Source organism: Sipha flava, unplaced genomic scaffold (genome assembly GCF_003268045.1).
Source record: "Sipha flava isolate LNK unplaced genomic scaffold, YSA_version1 3_pilon_pilon, whole genome shotgun sequence".
In the NCBI taxonomy this organism is placed as follows: Eukaryota; Metazoa; Arthropoda; class Insecta; order Hemiptera; family Aphididae; genus Sipha; species Sipha flava.
The window spans coordinates 2,399,171-2,421,153 of NW_020273108.1; the positions used below are offsets into that span (position 1 = coordinate 2,399,171).

Consider the following 21,983-nt stretch of genomic DNA (forward strand, 5'->3'; position numbering starts at 1 on the left):
AATAATAATAATAATAATAATAATAATAATAATAATAATAATAATAACAATAATGATAATGGTGATGACGATGATGATTAGGATTATGGATGATATTGTTGATGGATGGTGAAAGAAATTTTATAACCGCACAAGCTTTGAATTTAATTATAAACGTAAAATATTATTGTTGTCTTAAACCTATGTATTAGGGTGGTCCTTATTTTTGAATGTTTGAAATTTATTTGCTGGACCCCTCTATTTTTTTTATTACCATAAAAAAGTATTTCGGGTGAAATTTGGTCAAGATAACTCACCCCCTTCCCGTGCCACAAAAGGGTTGAAAAATAGCTGAACGAGAAAATGTTATAGTTTTTTGAATTTTATTTGAAAACTGGTACATAACTTATGCGTATTTAAGTTTTCTAAAAAAACTTAGTTTCCTACTAAAAAGTTCATGGTATATCTAAAATGTATTATTATTTGTACATTCAAATAATAACAAGTGTATTTCAATCGGTATTGGTACTTTCATCTATAAATGGTGCGCTCAAAGCTATTCTTGTTTGTTTTTGATACGTTTTTCTGTATTTTTGAATAACCTAAAATTAAATACTTTATAGAAAATCAATCATTATACTTAATATACTTTCATGACTTACTTGAAGCAAATATTGTTTTTGGTTTTCATTTTTGGTGAACTTTTCATTAAAATCCTCCATGAGTTTCACCCCTCTCTCTGCAATGTCATTTACAATTTGTAACGAACTTATAACTTTTTTTGCTGACTGGTAAGCAGAATTATTATTCCACTCTATAGGATCCATTTTTAGGTACTCTGAAGAAATTTTAAATCTTTTAAATAATTTATTTGATTTCCAACTTAACAAATTGATAGGTAGTTCTTTATCTAAAAATTCATCCACGTCTTCTATCTTTAAGGAAAACTTTTTTTGTCCTGATAATATATCCTGGGAAAATTCTCCTTCCACTTCCGGAGTAAATTCTTTATATTCAATGAGCTTACTGGCCATTTTTTTTCGGGTTTCTATTGAAATTCTTTCATCGAATATACCGAACACTACGCATTCTTCATTCAAATACCACAAATGATTTAAAAATTTTGACAAACATGCTTCTGAAATTTTTTTATCATCTTTTTTATATTCATTTAATGAACGAATTAAATGTATGTCATTTAATGGAGCCTCTATCACATTCGTAACTGTACACCAATATTTAATATAAATTTTAACAATAAATGCACAAATTCGCTTTATAGCGTTTTCTTCTGATTTTGTTATTTTGAATTCAGACCGTAGTAAAAATATCTTAAGACAATAAATACATTTTGCCATCCACCTTGCCTGATGATATGCACCGGGTTGGCGAATTTTTAATCCACCAGGTGGAATATCTCCAAGAACAATTATGACTAGTTCAATAAATTCTTTGTAATCATCCCTAGGGTGGTCTTCAGTAATTTTTTGAAAGCAAAATGATAAAACTTCTTCACGTTTTGGCGAAATTATCTTTTCAAAATATTTATCTGTATTCCAAACTAATATATTTGTTTTATTTATATTTTTCCATGCATTTTTAAAGAGTTTAAAAATAGCTATATCTGGTCCAGATGATACGTGCAATTTCGCTTCGTTAAAAGCAGCTTGCATAATCAATTCTGAAACGTGATGCCTACATGCTAAAAATAGAATGTCTCTACCTAATCGCTGCTCTAAAAGTGTAGAAGCCCCATTTAGTCTACCAGTATTTGAAGCAGTAGTATCAAACACAAAACCTTGAACCTTATCAAGTAATAACCACTTTTCTAATGAATCATAAACAGCTGATGATATTTCACTACCCGTACCTGATGGAATTTGTGGAACTCCAAGAAGTTGTTCTACATTAGGAGATGAAGCAATTACTGGAAGACGGTCAACTTTTTCTTGGCCAGACAAATTGGGAAGTAATTTTGTATCCCAATGTACGATAACGAAATCAACATTTAAAGTACAAAAATCCGAATGAACTTTTTCGGCAACTTTTTTACGAAAAATTTCACGGCATTTTTTTATAGATGTTCGATTGATAATATAATCAGATGGATTTAAAGAAACACTTTCTACGCATGCTGTTAGTAAATGTACAGCGTCTCTATCACTGACCTTACATTTGTCTAAAGCGGCAGAAAGCCTTGGTGTCATAATTTCTTTGGTTGCTCTTTGAATTCCAGATGTACATGGTCTATGGTCTTCCTCTAAGACCATACTACCTCCATCCTCTTTCTCCTCCTCCTCTTCTTCTGAAGTGGTAAATTCAAGAGTTTCAACTATAATATAATAATAGAAACTTGTAGTGCAACCATATAATATAAAAACGTAACATTATAATTTGTTTTTCATAATTTAAAATTAGATAATTACCCATTTCTATGTTTGAAAGTTCAGTTTCATATTTTTTTCGTTTTGTTTCCTCTTGATTTATCCTAATTGTTTTTCTTTTTTCTTTTTGTGATAACTTCATGTCAACTCCAAGCAAACAACCTGGACGACCTGGCTTTCTTTGAGAACGTAAAAATTCTTTATCGATATCGATTTTCATAATATCAAATGCATTTGCGTGTGCAATATCAAATAAATTGTCTAAAGATTGTTCAAACTCTTTTACTTGGAACTTGAATGTTTTACTTTCTCGTTTTTTACGTTTTTCAAGACTTCTCCAAACTTCATATGATTTTTTTAATTTTTTCATACAATCTGCTCGATCTTTAGTTGGAATTCGGGCTTTTTTCCAAAATATAGTACATTCATCGATCACTAAATAGGCACTTTGTGATAAATTAATTTTCACTATTCGCATATTAAAAAATAAAACTTTCATACAATCTCTTAGTGTTGGCAGTTTGCTACCGAGAATTTGATTATTCATTGAACCGATCAAATAAATCATTTGTCGTGGCATTTTTAACTAATAAATCAACTTTTAAATTGTTATAAACACAAGAGAAAATTAAAAACTGAATATAAATGAAAACACAATGTTGTAGTTAGTGTGAAATGTAAGATGTTCACTGATTAACTAATAGAAATGTATAAGTAAATATTTTTTGATTAAATCGTAATAATCAATAACAAATCCCGGCCAAATGAGTTAATAATACACATTGGTAAACATTATAAAAGCAATATATAAAATAAGTATAACCTAATAGCCTTAATGATATTTTAAAACTTCGATAACAAGTATCAACGAATCGATTATCATTGTATTACATTGTAATTGTATTATCAAAATATAAAATATCTAACGAAATTTTATTATCTACTTTTTCTGGAAAGTAATAGATTTACAATAAATGTTGTAAGAAACTTATTTATAGAAAATATTTTTTTCTACAAAAAAGGTTCAGTACAATTTTTTGGTAAGTTTTATATTTTACAAAAAAAACTCAAATAATGTAAAATTATCTGGTTCAGCAATTGTTCTACCCTTTGTGGCACGGGAAGGGGGTAAGTTATTTTATCCAAATTTTACCCAACTCATTCTTATATGATAATAAAAAAAATAGGGGGGTCCGGCAAAATAAATATTCAAATTTTTTTTTCGTCTTCTATAACTAAGGACCACCCTACTATGTATGCATTTGTTTGACCCAAACAAAAAAATAAAACCTATCTTTCGTTATAATATACTTTATGCGATTTTTATAATTATTTTTAAAAAAAAAAAAGAAAAACAATTTTTTTGTAATCACTATTATTTATACATATTTCAATATTTTAACATTTTACAGTTATAGGTATATTTTATAACCATAGTAGAATTAATTAGTAGAATAACTTGTTCATTAATTTCATCGTTATGATATTTGTGATGGGAATGGGGTGCCATTCACTATTTGAGTATATTAAAAATAATTAATGTATTTTGAGAAAAATTAATTTGAAGCGACTCAAGTTCTAGTAATAACAACTTAATACTATTATTTTGTATTTAGTAAATTCGGAAAATATATCCAACAAGAAAAAAAAATAATCTATATATTATTAAAACAACTCGAAACTAATTTAATATTAGTTAATCTATTATGATTTTGTCAAAAAAATTGATTTACAATAAAATATTAACCATTCTATAATTATTTTTAGATGAACAATTAGGTTAACAAGTATTATTGTATTTAAATTATTTATTTCATTAAAATCCGTTGTTCCACTGGTTGATTGAGTTCAAAGCATTTTCAAAAGTGGTTTATATTTTAAATCAACTCGTGTTTAATTCACAGTTGTGAATTCGATTTGAAAAAAAATAAGGCAAAGGACAGCCATTGGATAAAAAAAAAAAAAAAAATAAAAATGTACATGTTTTTTTTCATATTGCATTTATTGCATTTCCAATGACCGATTCGAATCGTAAACGATAACACTATGACCCCACCGCGCGTGATAATAACATAAACCTGCAATAAAACTATTATTTTCAAATATCGCTATGGAAATTGTTTTTTTTTTTTTTGAGAATTTTATGTTGAAGAATCTCCGAAATGTTCGCAAACAATGTTAAGGTAAATATTTCTATGAAATGCGTATATATTTGTTCATATCGAGCAAAATATTTTTAAACTCAATTACATATTTTATCACGTATCTAAGGCAAAAACCGCTATAAAAATGCTAAATAAAAATTACATTGTGGTAGATATACATGCGCATCGGCATAATGGAGAGTACGGAACTGATAAATTTAATAACCTAAATAAAAACAACGTCGAGTATAGCATTCAATTTATAAAATATATTTAATGTTGCTACACATAGTTTAGAAACTCAACAAATTTATGCTTGTATACGGACTTGTTGTAGGGCCCATTTGGGGACCGATTTATGACTGACACTAAATGTATAATTTAGAAATAATTATAATGAATCACCTATGTAGTACATGTTAAGTAATGTATAATACTTAAAATATGATCAAAATACATCTACCAATTAATCGTGACCGATATTCAATAGTAATAATATGCTATTCAGCGTGTGTCGACAAATGGTAGTTAACTTTTTAGGATTATTTTGTTTTTCGTTCAAGCGACCATGCGCCGTAAGATAATAAAAGGTTAGGTATTTTATTTTATTTAACTGTAAGTATTGTATCGCAAGAATTTTCATATTAAAATCAGAATAATAAATATTATCAACTATTATAAAATTGCACAATTTCTAATAAAATAAATTTAACTTTAAATCGATAATGCATATAATCAGTTTAAATGTTATTACAATATTTCGAAAATTATGTAGTACATGACCAAATACGAGTTCGAAACTTGATCTTGGTAAAAATTATCACGTGGAGCAGATTAAAATGGTAAGAGGGCCGCTGGTGTTTTCTCATTTATATCCACCCCAGGATTAAGAACTTCAAGGGCCCAGGGGTCAATACATGGTTGTGAACCCCTACTAATGGAAACAATTATTTAAAATTAAAAATTATATTATAAAATAAATTTAAAACTTTTTAATGAAGTAGAATAAAAAAATTATAAGCATATTATTTTTATTATAACATATGTGTCTACAAATGAGATTAAATATTTCATGTTAGAATCTTTTTCCTTGCTTGTTATGTAGCAAATTTATTTTAAATACAGTGATAACATAAAATATATCCCTGCTTTCCGTGCGTACAAACCTGACCACGTGCCACCACTTATCGCATACTTGATAGTAAACATGGCAGGCATGTGAAGGGCCTCTTCGCTCGTTGGTTCAAACAAGAAAAAAATAAAAATATTCTTGTAGGTGTATTATAAAAATTACAAATTACCACTCGATGTAATTTTAAGCCGAGGAGATTATGGACCCTTTATATACGTAGGCTCTAGGGACGTGTCCCCTTCCCTTTAATCCAAGCTTGTCGACACCTCTCCCTATCTACACTAGGTTGGCTGTGAAACGTATGACAAAGCTAACTTATGCACACCGAGCTTGTTGCGATTGATCGATTTTGCTAAAATCCACTGAAGAACGCATTACTCGTTTCCACACTATATACCCCCAATAGTTGTGAAATATCCAACTATAGTTTAACCGTGCATCTGATCTTGGTTTTATACACTAAATTAGGCCATTCTGATAAATTAGTAATTATACATATAAATGGTTTTTTTACTAAAAACCTGAATAGAATAAATTTATACGTATGTGTGTAACAACTGAACGCGGTGTACACGATCTGTACCGAACGCAGTGATAGTGAAAGAGCAACTGTGAGCAAATTGGTACATGAAATGCGGTATGGTCGGTATGTGTTGATGGATAAGAAATCGATTTAATTACAAAAACATAGATGGTGCATTTCGCAGGAGTTATCGGTGCACCGTCTTAACGAATACTATTTCCATTTCTTTAATGTCTCCAACGTATTCCTCGTTTCTAAACAGAACTTATGTGTGTTGTCAACCATTAGTCGTGTATCAGCCATTTGACAATATTTTACTAACCGTACTATTACATAATATAGTTACGGTGCACGGTTTCCTTCTTTCGTGTTCCGATACGATTTAAAGTGCATGTTTCGAAAAATATTTAAATATATACAAAATATACAAATACACAAAGAAGTCTCAAAAATTTGGAACTTTTGTTTATTATTCTGCATTAGTCATTATTTATAATGAATCAGGTTTTTGTTCTAAATTATCTAAAGACTCAACTGATTTAATTTTTTATCAATCTGTTTTCTATAAACAATTTGAGAACTTTAATTGAAACGCATAAATGTTTTATGTAATCTCTTAGGCTGGGGTAAAAAATTATTGGACGAAGCACGTTATTTTTACATGTAATTATAGAACACTTTTGGGTTCACAAACACATAGCACGTTTAGGTGCATACGCTAATTGCTAATCCCAATAGATTATCGCGAAAAACAAAAAGTTAACAGTCCTTATAAGATATGGTTTGGCGCATGTAAACTCCGCCACAAGTACCTTTTTTCACTGTTAAATCCGTCAGAAAAAAAAAATCAGGTACAATTAAGTTTATGTGAACTCCGCCAGTGAAGAAAATCAAGTAGTAGTATAAAATGAATATGATACATTATTAAAAAAAAAATTATAATATTATATAATATCGTCATATCGTTGACATTAAATATTTAAATCATAGTAAATAATTGTTATACGTAATAATATAAAATCATATTTTTCAGAATAAGAATTAAAAATCGTCCATATTAAATATTTTAATCACAGTAAAAAAAAAAAATCATAGTATATAATCGTAATATCGAACATTCGGTTAACTTTTATAAAATTAATTTCTTAGATGACCAACCTCCTCGTGGTATTTTCTAGATAACGCTAATAGGCTAAAAAATTTAAAATTAATGATTAAGTATTAAAGTATTATTTTTCTAGGTGTTTCTAAATGTTATATTAATACCTATGTCCTATATACCTAAATGTATTGTTTTTCTAGTGATATAGTGTACCCAAATGGTGTATTAATTTGTACCTAAACGTATTACGGCCAAATTATTTGGGTCATCAAAAGAAATTAAGTTTTTATTAATTTCTTACGTTGCGGTTGTTTTCAAACTTTGTTACGTCCATATTTAAATTACATACAAGCGAGTATAGTTTTTTTTTTTATGATAATACATCAAGTATGTACATAAGAATTTTAAAACTGTATGACGTTCATCAATTTTGATAGTAAAATATTATTTTTTTTACGATCGTTTACTTAAATATTTTGACAATAAACTTACCCAGTATTTTTCATAAAATAATATCTAGAAAATCCTTCAAGCTTATATTTAAATTACAATTCATCTCAACGTGGGCGTGTGAATATCGGGATTTTTATATTTTTAGCGAACGATTATCATATTTGTTCAATTTATTAATAAAAAATAATTTTCAATCACACAAAAAATGAAATATAACTGACTTCTGTGTGCGAAATATATTATATGAATATAGATATTATGTTATTCTTTTTTCCTATGTAATCGACACTCTACGGCATCAGGTGTTTGCTTTATTTCTACACCACCGTTGCCCGTCTATATCAATCTATATATATGCGTTCATTAATCATGTATACGCTCGTATAATACGTATAATACAAATTTTACACTCGACTTACTCCAACTAAATTATGTACACGTAAATAATATTTGAAGGTATCGGCACAGTATTTCAAAATAATAACAATCCATACAAGGGTATAAGCTTAGCGAACGTGTAGACAGGAGTATTAAGTTTTTTAGAATATTCGCTTAAATTTATAACCCTTCACTTTATATGTTGTAATTATAGTTATTATTACTACACTTCTAAGTACGGGAATTAAACAAAATAATTTAAATGTATATTTTTTAATTTATCACGTGTTTTTGTTTGAATTATACTGTAATACAGTCAGTTTAAGGACGAAAGACCACACTTGACCAAATAATAAATGCATTTGTTTTTGATTCTTGGTGAAGCGATAAGCGTTTTAGTTTTAGAATAAAGTTTTTTTTTTCAGTTATTGTTTTTCGAACGTTGTTCCGGATGTGGTATATTCATACTTAATAACCATTATGTAAAACCATTTCACATATATATTTGAACAAGAATGGGATATTAGGAAATTCATATTTGAAAATACCAAATAGTATGAAGAGAAAAACTGTTACTCTTCGCGATGTCGTAGATAAAATGGGTTTTAAAATTGCCTTGATTTTTTTTCTAATAATAGAAGTAGTAACTCTTTGGTTATTTTATTAATTTACAATGTCCGCTTTAAACGATTATGACAATACCATATATAGTATACAATATCTTCGTGTATGAATGAATATTTGTTTTTAATTTTTTTAATATAATTTTTACTTTACATTTATGATGTTTGTGCTACATAATAACGTATTTACTAGAAAACTGAATGCAGATATATATTATAATAATGTGATGCCTACACTTTTCTCGGGGCCATTTTAAATATATGAAAATGAAAAGGAGGTAATCTTGGATTCATATTTATTTATAATTAAGAACAATAATGCCGATATTTTTTTTATTATTATTGTTATAAATATTTATTAAAACTTTTCGATATTTGTTTAGAAATAATTATTCTGTGAAAACGTTTCGACAGATGAAAACAAGTCCGGTGAACGTATGAAAATCTCGGGCTCCCTATTTGTTCTTGAATCGCATTCGTATTGCGAAGCTTGTGATCTACAAATTCGGGTCTCCGTATAGACTACCTAACCTTTTCAAGTGATCTACCATTACGTTTCGGACGGAAGCGTCATACGACCAACCGCTGAGTTTTTGTCGCAGAAACGGAGATGTTTTTTTACTTAAAAAAAAAAAAAGGCATAAACGAACGCACGGAGATTGCAATGTATTATACCTGGTATAATTGTCGTATCCGACAATGAATAAATATAAATAAATAACCGTTTTATATACATCTCAGTACGTGCGAGCGGTTAACCATTTGGAAATTACAATGGATTAGACGTCGCCGTGATGTACCAACTGTAGTTTCTCTGGCTGGAATAGGGTTCGCAACAGCCCTTGGACGGCAGGCGAATCGTGAATAATGTTAAAAAAAATAGTGTGCCTTTGTCATCACGTAAGCAGCTTCAGGACGAGCGGTGACCACCTATCATGTCCAATCAACGATTTAGATGGCTTTACAAACGAGGCAGAACAAATTTATTACTGAAAAAATGGAGAATTTTGGAAAATTAAGTTACGTTTTATTTCAATCATTTTCATCCCGCAGTGACACTCTCGAAGGTCACACGCTTCACGTTTTTTTCATTTGGATCCGAATGTTTTGTTATGTTAGGGACGTTACCGGTTCGCTTAGGCTTTGAACTGTTTATTATATACCGTAATTTGATCTCGGTATAAAAGTGTCACTAACTGCTTCGGGTAGTTTCTCCATAGACATCGACGATTAACTGTATAATCAAACATTATTACAATCACCATCTCCATATATGCTCAACGAATAACGATACACGCGCTGAATACCTTGTAGTAACAAATACATCCATTTTTGTATTTAAAACGTGATGAAAAAAACTATATTATTCACTCATTTTTGTACACTCGTATTACAATTGTTTTGTTCATTAGGTTGGAAATAAAATAATATGTAGACAAAAAAAAACACAGGGATGAATGCTAATGCTGATTAAAACAAATTAATAAAACGAAATAACAATAAACAATTGTATTATATATATGACTAATTTTGTAAGCAAATGAAACGAAAAAGAGGTGTGCATTTCGGATCAGCTACAAAATTAATAAATACATTTCAAAGGTAAAAAATTGATTTTCGCGAACTTGTTTTGCAGAAAATTGCACTTAATAAGTAGGTAATAATAACACGACTATGTCGTGATGGCACACGTTTGAAGTGGGATTCCTAAGCCGCATTCGATGTACGTGACCGCACGATGGGTAGGTTACCACAACATTTGATTCGAACATTTCTATTTGAACACGATGACGGTACAATATGGGTACTCGAGATAATGGCAATACAATATGACGTCATAACGCTCGGATATGTGTTTCAAACAGAACATTAGAACGTTAAAAATACTTCGCTGTAAAGTCGTGTCTCAATAATATTCGGAAATTTTGATTTCGACCTGTATAGCCGCACGGTTATTGTTACATCCGAATTGTATCGTCCTTGGGTGTGTGAATGGAACACTGATAAAAACTGCAGCTGTGACATTTGTAAACTGTACGTTGTCGAGGCGGCAACAGTAATGTTACATCTCTTAGGTTCAGTGGCGTATTTGTGGGGGGAGGGCGATAGGGACGATTACTCCTCCCCAAGATATGTTTGAAAATCATATTTAATGTTTGTAGAACTTTTCTTTTTTTTTTTCTGTTTGAATCGGTGAATCCACCGTGGGGTAGACTTATGTATTAATTCCGTGATGCCGCCAAATGTTTGATGAACTTATAAGTGTTTCTAAATATTTTAATCAATAAATAAATAATTTTTTTGATGAGACTTTTATTGCATTTAGGAGTTATTTTTATTGATAACATTATGATCATTTTTCATAAATTTGATAAGAACTTTTTGTTGCCACTTTATTTATGTTCTATGTGCAGGGGCGTATTTATACTCAAATTTTTTCTTTAATTCAGGTTCAACATTTACTAGTCAAATTTTGGTAATATTTAAATAGGGTGAATCCTTAATATTTGTGTTTTTTTTTTTTTTTTAATCTAATGTCGGATCCACTTAGAATCGATTTTTATGTAGTTCTTTTTTAACACCTGTCTGTGTTTTGAAAGTTACACTTGTATTTTATTTGATTTTTCAATAAGTATGGACTCGACAAAAAGTCCGACAAAAGAAATTTGTAATGTGTATCTTACATACTCGTATAATCGATTTCTTAAATCGCCTCCCTCGCCTCCTAAAATACGCCCCTACCTATGTGCGACCATAATATCTACAACTGTGATCACGGTCTACGAGGGATAAGTAATAATATCAACCTGATAACTGATTAGTGATTGTTTATTGCTCTATAGTACACATAGCGTATACAAATAGAAGGAACATTTTCAAAGGTGGATAAATTAATGAAAATAATTAAGTCTAGTTAAGTAAGAGAACACAAATTTGATAAGTTAAAAGTTAATAAGAAAAAAAATATTAACTCAGTTTAAAAAAAAAGAATCTTCTTTTTTTTTATTATTATGTAGTTCATATAAAAAGTGACTGCGTTCTTTAAACAGATCTAATTTCTTGAATTATAATAAACAATTTTATTGGATTTTTTATCATACTATACAGCAGTGGCGAAGTGTTTGAAAAATACTATGACATTGTATATCAAGGGGCCCCACTCACTACCATATTTATTTATCTTTGTAGTTAAAATTCTATATATATATAACATTATGTATCCACGCCAGAACCCAATACCCAAAAGTGGGTCCCTAATCTACAAAATCTAATATGACCTCTGATGTACTGTGCGATATTTAACTTTCTATGATTATTTAATTTTTAAATTAATATTTACGTATAAACGAGAAATTTCAACAATTTTAACTTCATAGATAATTTTTTAATCAAATGCGAAAAGCTAAGTTATTCCAAATAAACTAGTGAAGTTAAGAAGTTTATTATAAAATAAACCAACTAGTTAAGGTAAAAAGTTAAAAAAAATTAACTTTTTAACTAATTAATGCCCACCTTTGAACATTTTGCCCTTTACTGGAAGGAATGGTTTTTAATATTACGGAATGCCACCCTTTGAAATAGTCACAATGTATCATTTAGTCATCGAGATAAATTAATAACTGCGTATTTGTCTATGAATTGGTTTACAGGCTTGGCATTACTAAACATTCATAGAGAAATTGAAATAAATGTTGATGATATAATTGATAGTTTTACAAGTATTAAAAATAGAAATATAGAATTTGTTTTTTAAATGAAGATGTGCTATGTTTTTTTAAATTTCTAAAAAAATGTTTGGGATTGGAGGGGGCGGTTTACCCTACTTAATATCCTTTCCCTCCCGAGGTGAAGTCTCAAATACGTTACTGCTTAGGTTTTTTGAATAACTAGATAACATCTCGATGAATCTCGCCGAACTCCTTTCGAATTAATTATCACGCCGTTTTCCAAAGACAATAACAACGTGTATGTACGAGAGTTTTTAAACATGCTCACAGTATAATCTTTGGTAAGAAGTCCAAAACATTTAAGTATTATAAAATTCAAGATTGCACAGGTACACATGTTGTTAATTTTTTATTGCGAATTAGAAATTGAATGAATGAACGGTTTAAGCATAAAAAAGGGATGAACTTTGTATAAAAAATCACTCTGTACATAATTCAACAGTAAAACGCATAGTGCATAGTGGGTGACTTTGTGCTTGTGTGTAGTACATATAACACCGATTTACGAGTTGACATTCGAGACTAACGTGTACGCGTCAATTTAAGTATGCTCACAGTATAAAAAAAAAAAAAAAAAAAAAAAAAATAAGAGAAAAAAAATTAAACCATACAATCGTAGATAATATAAACAGCTTTAGAGCGCACATCATTCATTCGTATTTGTTTATTTATAACAAATACAGGCTCTTTGTATATATAATAACATAAATACACAACGTTGGAGTACTTGAGATTCAAAAAAAAAAAATAATAATAATAATAATCATATTAAAATAATGCCACTACAACTAACAAAAATAAAAGTATTTATACGAGTAATGAGCAAGTTGGACTTTACGTTGTATGAATAATTTGCAGCACATACATACACACACACATGGAACGGAGAATTTTTGTTGCAAAGTTTTCACCGGAACACATCAAATGTGACCTTAGCTAACGAATCCAAGGCTTCCTACAATGAGTTCGGATATAAGAATGCCAGATTAACTAGGAAAAATGTTCACAATGGGATTTAATATAAATTTTATTGTTTTTATTATTATTATTATTTATTATATCGACTTATGAGGAATGTCCGCGCTTGTATGTACAGTTACAGTTCTATATAATACTATCAATATAGTATTACAAGTAGGCATGTTTGAAAAATTATTTTTAACGTCTTTGGTTACGAATGGGACTAAGGCCCCTTCAGCTCTTCAAATCGTACCTGTTTAAATGGTTCAAGAGGGATGGGAGGCAAAATAATTCTCGTACCTGGTGCCGTTACGCGTTAACTTTCCACTCCGTATATTTTTGTGATCGAATCGATACGCGATCACGCATGGATGCTATGTGACGGCATCTTGTTAACGAGACGATTGGCCGCGAACGGTTTTCTTCCCGCTCATCAACGAACGTATGCCAATGAATTGAACCATGCAAGTTTATCTGTATACGATTTTGATTTCATCGATCGAAAGAATCGAACTCGCCAATTCTTCGATCGTGTTTATTTGTTCATGTTTTCGCTACTCGTTGTAATAACCGGCGCATATAGTGGTGTATTTTTCACAGGGGGTTTTCCATGTTCTCAACATCCCACTCCAGAAAAAAAAAAATTTTAAAAATCATAAATAACATACTAGGAAGGTACTACGAAAAAGAATATTAATTTATATCATGTGGTTTTAAAAACTCTTCATTTGTATTAATAATGATGATAGAATAATTTAATTATTAATTCACACATTTTATGTATTTTTTATAATATTATAATATCTCTCATATTTTAGAAAAATTTAAAACCCTCTCTTACCAAAAATTTGTAAATACGTCTCTGGGAACAGGTATACTACAGGCGTCTAAATGTCTCGTTATTAATGATTACGTGACGTGCGTTTTTGGTTCGGTGCAAAAAATGTAATACGTAATATATAAATACGACGCTGAAGCCGATGCACGCCCGGAAAAATGCGTTTCGTCAAATGTCGTTGCGGCCGCGTGATCACTGTGAATGAACGCGGTATGGTGTTATTGTTGATTTTTTTGTTTCGGAAAAAGAAAAGGATTCGTAAGAAATTAAAAACACGACCACTCGAGTGCTACATCTTACTGTCGCTATGCGTGTTATAATGTTTTAATATGTTTTGTCTGCAATTCGATTTCGTTTTTCGATCCATGGCGTTTTTATGCTGCACGGATAAAATAAATACAAAATTACATACTGTCTATACGTACTGACAACAAAAATAATTACAAAAGTACAATACAATTATTTATTCGTTCGTAATGTGTCGTTTTCGGAAACATTTATCCTCTAGTTGAATACATTCGTACCTACGTTTTTTTTTTCGAAGTACTCGTATTATTGTCATCGCCTACGGTAATCCCCGATTGGACAGTAATTTGTGTTATCAATCATTATTATTACTATTATTATTATTATTATTATTATTATTATTATCATTATTATCAAAGCTATTTATGTTACACGTAACCGATACGGCACTGGTTTCTTTTCTTTACCTGAGCATGCGACATATTATTATAAATTTTACATTAGTGCGGGTGGCGATGAAAATTCTAGAAGTGCTATAAAAAACACATCGTGTTTATGTCAACAGTGATGTACGTCGAGAATAAGACGACATCAGTGGTCGGGAGTGTTGGGAGGTTAGGGTATTGAGGGCAAAAATTAAACGATGTGATCGCTGACGATATTATACGCGATTATATGTACTCACAGACGGAGGGTAGAGAATGAGAAGGATGATGATCAAGAAGAATTTGGGAAAATTATAAACGGACAATGTTACTGTGCGACGAGGAATGACGGTTACGATTTAATTGTGTAATGAGAACAGCGTGAGTGCAGCGGGGTAGGTGATGGTGGTGGCAGTGGTATGAAAGGTACTTATTGGGTGTAGTAAAATAAAATAATATATATATTATAACGAGTGACAAGTACAAGAACGTAGAGATGAGAAAAAAGTGTTTGAAGGATAGACAGGAGAAAAAAGAACGTCATCCTTCTCCTCAGCGACATTTTCTAATTGCATTATGGGTACCTTGTAGGAGGGATGAGATTTTTTTACATTTTATCATTTCTTGTTCGTCTCATCTTCTCCACAAATCACTTCATATTCCTTTCGTTTGTGTTTTTTTTTCATTTTCTTTCAATAGCATACTATTATATTAATAATAATGTTAATTGTAATTATAATAATAATCATAGTATCTAACATAAAAAATCATTCTTTTTATTATCAATTAATAAACACTAACCGTTTACTAACAGTTTGAAAACTTTTTTGAAATTTTTTAACTAAAACTATCCGGTAGATTAGAAATCATTTCAAGGTCTTAAGATTAGAACGTTTTAAAATCAAATTATTTTTAATTTTTTAATTACTCAATCGTCGTCATTATTACTATAAATACAAGGTAAATTTATAGTTATCCTTGTTATTGGATGTCAGCATTTTTCTTCCTTCCGATTAGACATAAAATGCCTATATTAATATGCTATTTATACATATTTTGTTTGTTATTTTTGTAAGGGAATAATTTGTACTGTCGAACTACTACGTATTAAATGCCGATAACTCTCAACTAAAAATAACATTTGTAGCGTGCGTATTACTGCTGTTATTATTTTTACAGTTACTATTGCTCAAAAATAATACAATTAAATCGTTACTTATACCTTTCGTATAGGTAGTGCAACATAGTGCACCAAAAAACACAATATATTGTTTATCTTGTACAGTCAATTATCAAGGCTAACATATTCTCCATGAATGAAAAATAAATGAGTTTTACAATAATTGTGATATTAAAAACCTATTATTTTCCTAATAAACATTGTATAAGTAACTCGCTAACGGTACTGCAACCTATTTACATTTTGTACAGAATCAAATATTGAACACCAGATGAACGGTTAATCCCTCAAAGAATTGAAAAATATAGTTTTCTTATTATTGCTGAACTGTGATTGAACACGTAGAACAGATACATGATTAATTAGTCATGGACGCATGTATAAAAGAATATATAATAAATATATGTACACGCAATTCATACACCCACATAAGTGTTGTGTATTGAGTGTGGTATCATGCATGTAAAAACTACACTGACACCGGAGTATTGAAATGGTAAAAAAAAATTGAAATTGAAATTGAAATTTGAAAAAGCAGTGTGCTTTTATAAAGGTACAGACTATTAATTAGTGACGTTTAAAGAGTGCATTTATACTAATAAAGGTTACCGGATAAGTAATGAACTTTAAAAATGAACCTGATAAGTGGTTTTTTTCTAATTACTCGCATTGTTAATGTTTATTTGATTCGGATCGAAAATTCGACTGTCACGCAATTAATAACGCTGGTCGGCTGTGGTTATATTGATCCCAGTGGCGTGTTTCGCGTTCGATTGTTATAATATATGTATATTTTCTACCTAATAATATTATATGGAATTGGATTTGGTTTTTATTGAAAATAAAAATAAAATTTCAATTTTATAGTATTTTTTTTACATTCCATATTTTACCTTAACAGATCATAATAATAAAATTATGATAGGTAGGGTGTTTAGTGAAACAAAGTCGTAACGGTTTACCTATTCAATTCACTTCAATACATTTTGATTATCGCGTTCGATATAATAACAACTGATAACTAATAATAAAAACTCTCTTCGTTGCTACAATAACAACGTGAACGCATGATATTATTAATATTTATTGATATTATTTGTTTACCTCAAACGAAATCTTCACCGTTAGTACTGCTTCTCTTGGTTTAAGCGAGCGATTTTTTACTTAATCCAAACATTTCGTTATAATTATTGTTTTCCGAGGTCAAATCCTGTTCAGACAAAACGTTGGCGTTTTCGTATCCTTTTGTATTTTCTTAAACGACTTTTAAATATCTACATATACACACACATACCTACAAGCACGTGCACACTCGCTGCTACTTCCGGTTCATGTGCAACCATTGTATGTATATGTTGTAAATATATTAAAATATGCATATGGTTACGAGTGAAATCGTTTGTTTTCGCGAAGATGGTGCAGCGGTGGCTGCTATGGAATAATGTACAATTGTATTCCGTGCGTGCGTGGACTCGGGCCAACAAGATGTTGAAAGTTTTAGTTTTTCCAATGATGATGACGGAGAACGAAGGGTGGGCACCGGCGGGACAACTAAAAGGGATCGTCGGGGGTGTGTATTCCGCTCATAAGGAATACGTGAGGGAATTTTAAATCGCTTATAATCCGATGCCATTTTCCTCGAGATTTAAACCGGAGTCCGTTAGCGTATCGTTATTATTATTATATATATATATGGTGAACGGGCAAAATGAAGCCAAGCTAAAATGTATAATATACAAGTGGCTGGCAAAGGGGCCGGTGTAAGACGGTGGCAGGAAAAGGGGTGGTAGAGAAGTCTCTTTATATTATAAATTATATACTGTTAGCACTCGGTATAACAGAGTTTAATATAGCGTTTATTATAAGGTGAACACCCCTTCGTCCATTCACTCCTATTTAGCTTAACGCGGGGCTGCTGTTGCAGTGTGTTTTTCGACGGCCAACGAGTTAAAGCTCGGAGGGTTGCTGGAGGGGTGTTGAATGCGTTGTACGGGCAGGCAAAGTTTAAATAAACTTCCGGTTTTCTTCATCGCTTACAAATAAGCCACCTCGGTCCTAGCTGGACGAGAGCCACTACCACGCCACTGCCGCGAGTCCACGGGTTAATTAAAAATGTCACGCATTGTCCTCCTTCCCCCCCTTCTCGGTGATTCGCTGAATCAGTATACTATAGTCGCACGTCCCCATAAACAACGTTCATCCGATATGGATTTCAATTATAAATAACGGCACAGAAACAGAGAAAAGGCCCTCGTTCTACTATATTATACTACTTCATTTTCTTTCTATCTTTGCTTTTCTTTTTTTTCTTTTCACTTTTTTTTTCGGGTAACCTTATCTGGATCTTACGGAGCGCTGTGAAATCAAACAGACCCGAACCGTCGGCAGTAGTGGTGTACTCGGGAAACTCGCGACGACTTTCACGTCTCTTCTGTGTCTTAATGGCGGTAAAAAGTTCTCGAAACGTTTTCTGGAGTGAGTTTAATATATTAAGAGACCGACTATACACGTTCCTAGTTTTTGGACTGAAGTAGTTACCGCGGCGACCACAGAGAATAAACAAAGTTAAACGTGAATTTTAAAATATAAATCAATTACGCATAATCTATATGTCAATTATTGCACTCTTACGACCTCTGTATATTATATAGTGTACGGTCCAACCTGTTTCCTCATACCTTTCTTCTCGTCAGTTATAGATTTTCTTGTACGAGACTTTCTATGTTTTATTGCGGTGACAAAACCGTATGCAGAGTACGTTCGTTCGTTTTTCGTTTTCTTTTCAGATTTCGACCACAGCGAGTCCATTTAGTGAACAAAGTATGAATGTGTTTAGTTTTAAACATCAGCCTTGATGCGCCGTGCGGGTTCCTGCGTGTATACTGTGTAAACTCAAGCTTTTGTTGAACGTCAACAGCGCGTACCCTGTATGTTGCGGGCACCGATTGTTTTACTTATTCGTTTTACCTTATCGTGAGCACGTGCGGTCGATGAACATGAGCAGCAGTGGGTTTACAATAAGTTTGGAAAGAAACCACTGAAAATAAAGCGATTTTGTAAGGTCTTTGAGAAAACATATTCGTGTCGCGTGACACAACTCGTGCAGTGTGCGTTCACCGATAAATATTAATAGCAATCTGTAAATTTTTCATTCGGAACAAAACGAGTGTATATATATATATATATAAAAAAAATAAAAAAAAACGTCGAAAATAAACTGTTACAAACATACGATCATATGTGGTGCTCATGGGGAAACGACGATAGTGACATGTTACCACACGTGGCTCTTGTGCCTGCCTTGATGAAAATTCGATTATTGGATACATATGTGTATATTTATTGTTTTGTCCTGTCGATTTCTCGAATCGATTTTCAATCGAAAACGACAACGAAACGGATAATTATTTATAATACGTGTACAGTCATCGCAGTCGTTCATCCGCCAACATGTTACAGAACGATATTAGGTGACAATACAATTGCGGACCATCGATAACCGTCATTGGCGTGCGGTGGTAAAACATTATGGGCAAACGCTAAAATAAGCATACCTACCTACCTAAAATCCAATAAAAATGTACTCATGTTAATATTGTACTAGTATTTATATTTATTACTAAACAAGTTTAATGTTAAATTATATACTATATATAATATAATAAGTAAACAAGTATTGTAAATTTAAATAAAATCAAAATTGAAATTATTTATAAACAAAATCCATTCTTTTTTCTTGTTTTACAAACTCATTTATAACTTCAACATAAAACTCTGTATTAGATTTTTTTTTGCATAACAGTTCTTTTTCAATTGGTATTAATGATAGATAACTTAGTTTTTCCTGGCCTTGAGTTGATCTCTGATGGGATTTGATTCAATTTGATAAGAAATATAAAGAATATACCCATATCTATAATTCGTATACCTATAAATATTGTTACATAATTATTATGTTTCTTTGGTAATGTGCTCGGTACGACATGAGAGTGAAAATAAAATGCTGTCAATAACACAACAGTATATACAGATAAATATAAAACACAAACAGTCTGTTTTGATTCTGATTTGGATTTTTCGATAAGAATTAATAAGAATGAAAGCATCCATCGATGGTCGGTTCTACCGACTAACATGGAATATGCCATAGTCAAGAACGCGCTGCTGATTTAATGTGACGGTGGCGGTGGCTAGTCAAATCCCGTCAGAAGCGTTTTACCGAGCGTTTTCGAGGACCATGTAAAATCGTCGTCACCCCCTCCCCCCACTACCACATCAAGATGTTCTAATACTACAACATAGATCGAGTCTGGAAAAAACTGAGCGTTTACTTATGTATATTAAGTTGCCTATACAATAAAACATTTTCTTGTTTTTTTTTACAAATTATATTATTGTTTGTATTTATTTTATTTGTAAATTCTTCTGATTAAATCATTAGCAATGACATTTTATACTATTAAAAATAACCAATAAGTACTTTTTTTTTCCTTTTTTTTTTTTACTTTTATCTGAGCATGCACCGCTTACCTCGCTTGCCCTGACTGCACGCTACTGGTAACCGCATTTGCCATAGGTCGACATAAACCGTCACAATCGTCTTTCGGCAGACCGTGATGTTCGTTAGGTCTTACCTCGTATTTCAAGTACCGCAATGGTTCGTTTGAATCGTTCAAAGATATTTTAATACTTATACTTATGTATGCGTATGCATTTATAGTTACTGATTTTCGTGTACCGATAGAGGACTTAATTTTTTCCACCATCCTTCTCCTCCTCCTTTCCGTCTCTTTCTCCACCTCCATCACCACGTCAATCTGCCAAAGTAGCAAAGGTTTGTTAATCTAATATATATATATATATATATAAATATAAACAAAACATGAGTACGTTGGTGGCCGTCGTCGTTTTTGGTACTCAAAACCATAGGAAACCGCATTAGGATTATTTAAGTTTACTTTATTTCGAATACTAACAACTTCATTATACGCAAGCGCGCGCACGTGTGTCGTGCGAGGGTCTATTGTGTACATTTAGATCCTGTGCAAAAACAATATGTGAGCCAAAGTGACTCGTACTCAGCCCGTGGATATTGTCCTACTGCGCTGCTATATCGCACATTGCGATAAAACAATTATTGAACAACAAACGTTGATAACGCTATTGCTGTTATCATATTGTCGTACGCGTACACACATTTATTCTGCATCACAATATTGTGTTTTTATTGGCGATTGGATTACGTTTCAAAAACATCGGCTGTCGTTGGGTTTTATTTTTCTTCTTTCATCCGAGTTTCCGAAAATGTAAGAATATGCAGTGATGTAACATGTACGAGATTATGAACTGTAATAATATATCTCATACGTCCTGTGCATTAGAATGCCAATACTAATGCAACGTTTGGCAAACGAGCCATGAATGCGCTATAACGACAATGTGTGGTTCCAAATATTCGAACCAAATTTATTTTTATTTTTCCATATATTTCGAATTATTCAAATGTAACACTGTACAAACATTATAATATTGCCAATTTCAATGCAACCACATACACGCGGTGATCCACCATGATATCTCAAATTGAAATATCTCCATGGATTTTGATTTTTATCATTTTTTTTTTTTGGTCTAACCACAGTTCCACAGACTATAGGCCTGCGCATGGGTGCAGCAAAAGGTTCATGTCCTGCATTTGCCACATTTTTTGGGCCGATTGATTGGTCTATGGGCCGGTTCGGCCAATTCATTATTTAATAATTTAATATAAATTATAAGTAAATAAAATTGATGTGAACCAATAAATAATTATTTTTACAGTAGAGTGTAGATAAAGTTATCAGTTTTATTTTATTGTTATAGTTGTAGTGGTTAGCAGTGTAATTACT

The 21,983-nt window shown here is 31.3% G+C and overlaps 2 protein-coding genes across 2 annotated transcripts in view; one reads left to right on the forward strand and one right to left on the reverse strand.

The window, feature by feature from the left end:
• The window catches only part of LOC112688641 (nephrin-like), a 576,118-nt gene that overhangs the window by 89,928 nt on the left and 464,207 nt on the right, over window positions 1–21,983 (forward strand). The gene's annotated exons all lie outside the window — the stretch shown is intronic.
• Window positions 471–1,118, reverse strand: LOC112688642. Its single transcript, XM_025561938.1, has 2 exons — window positions 642–1,118; window positions 471–581 (listed from the first exon to the last, which is right to left on the reverse strand). The coding sequence occupies exons 1-2, from the start codon at window positions 1,011–1,013 to the stop codon at window positions 492–494; spliced, it is 462 nt and encodes a 153-aa protein (XP_025417723.1). The 5' UTR covers window positions 1,014–1,118; the 3' UTR covers window positions 471–491.

What these genes read in the sequence shown, in the direction of transcription:
- LOC112688642 (XM_025561938.1), bottom strand. Translation starts at nt 1,013, where the DNA reads ATGGCCAGTAAGCTCATTGAATATAAAGAATTTACTCCGGAAGTGGAA. An exon ending in AAAAACAATATTTGCTTCAA is followed by an intron (nt 582 to 641) that starts GTAAGTCATGAA and finishes ATTTAATTTTAG; the next exon opens with GTTATTCAAAAATACAGAAA.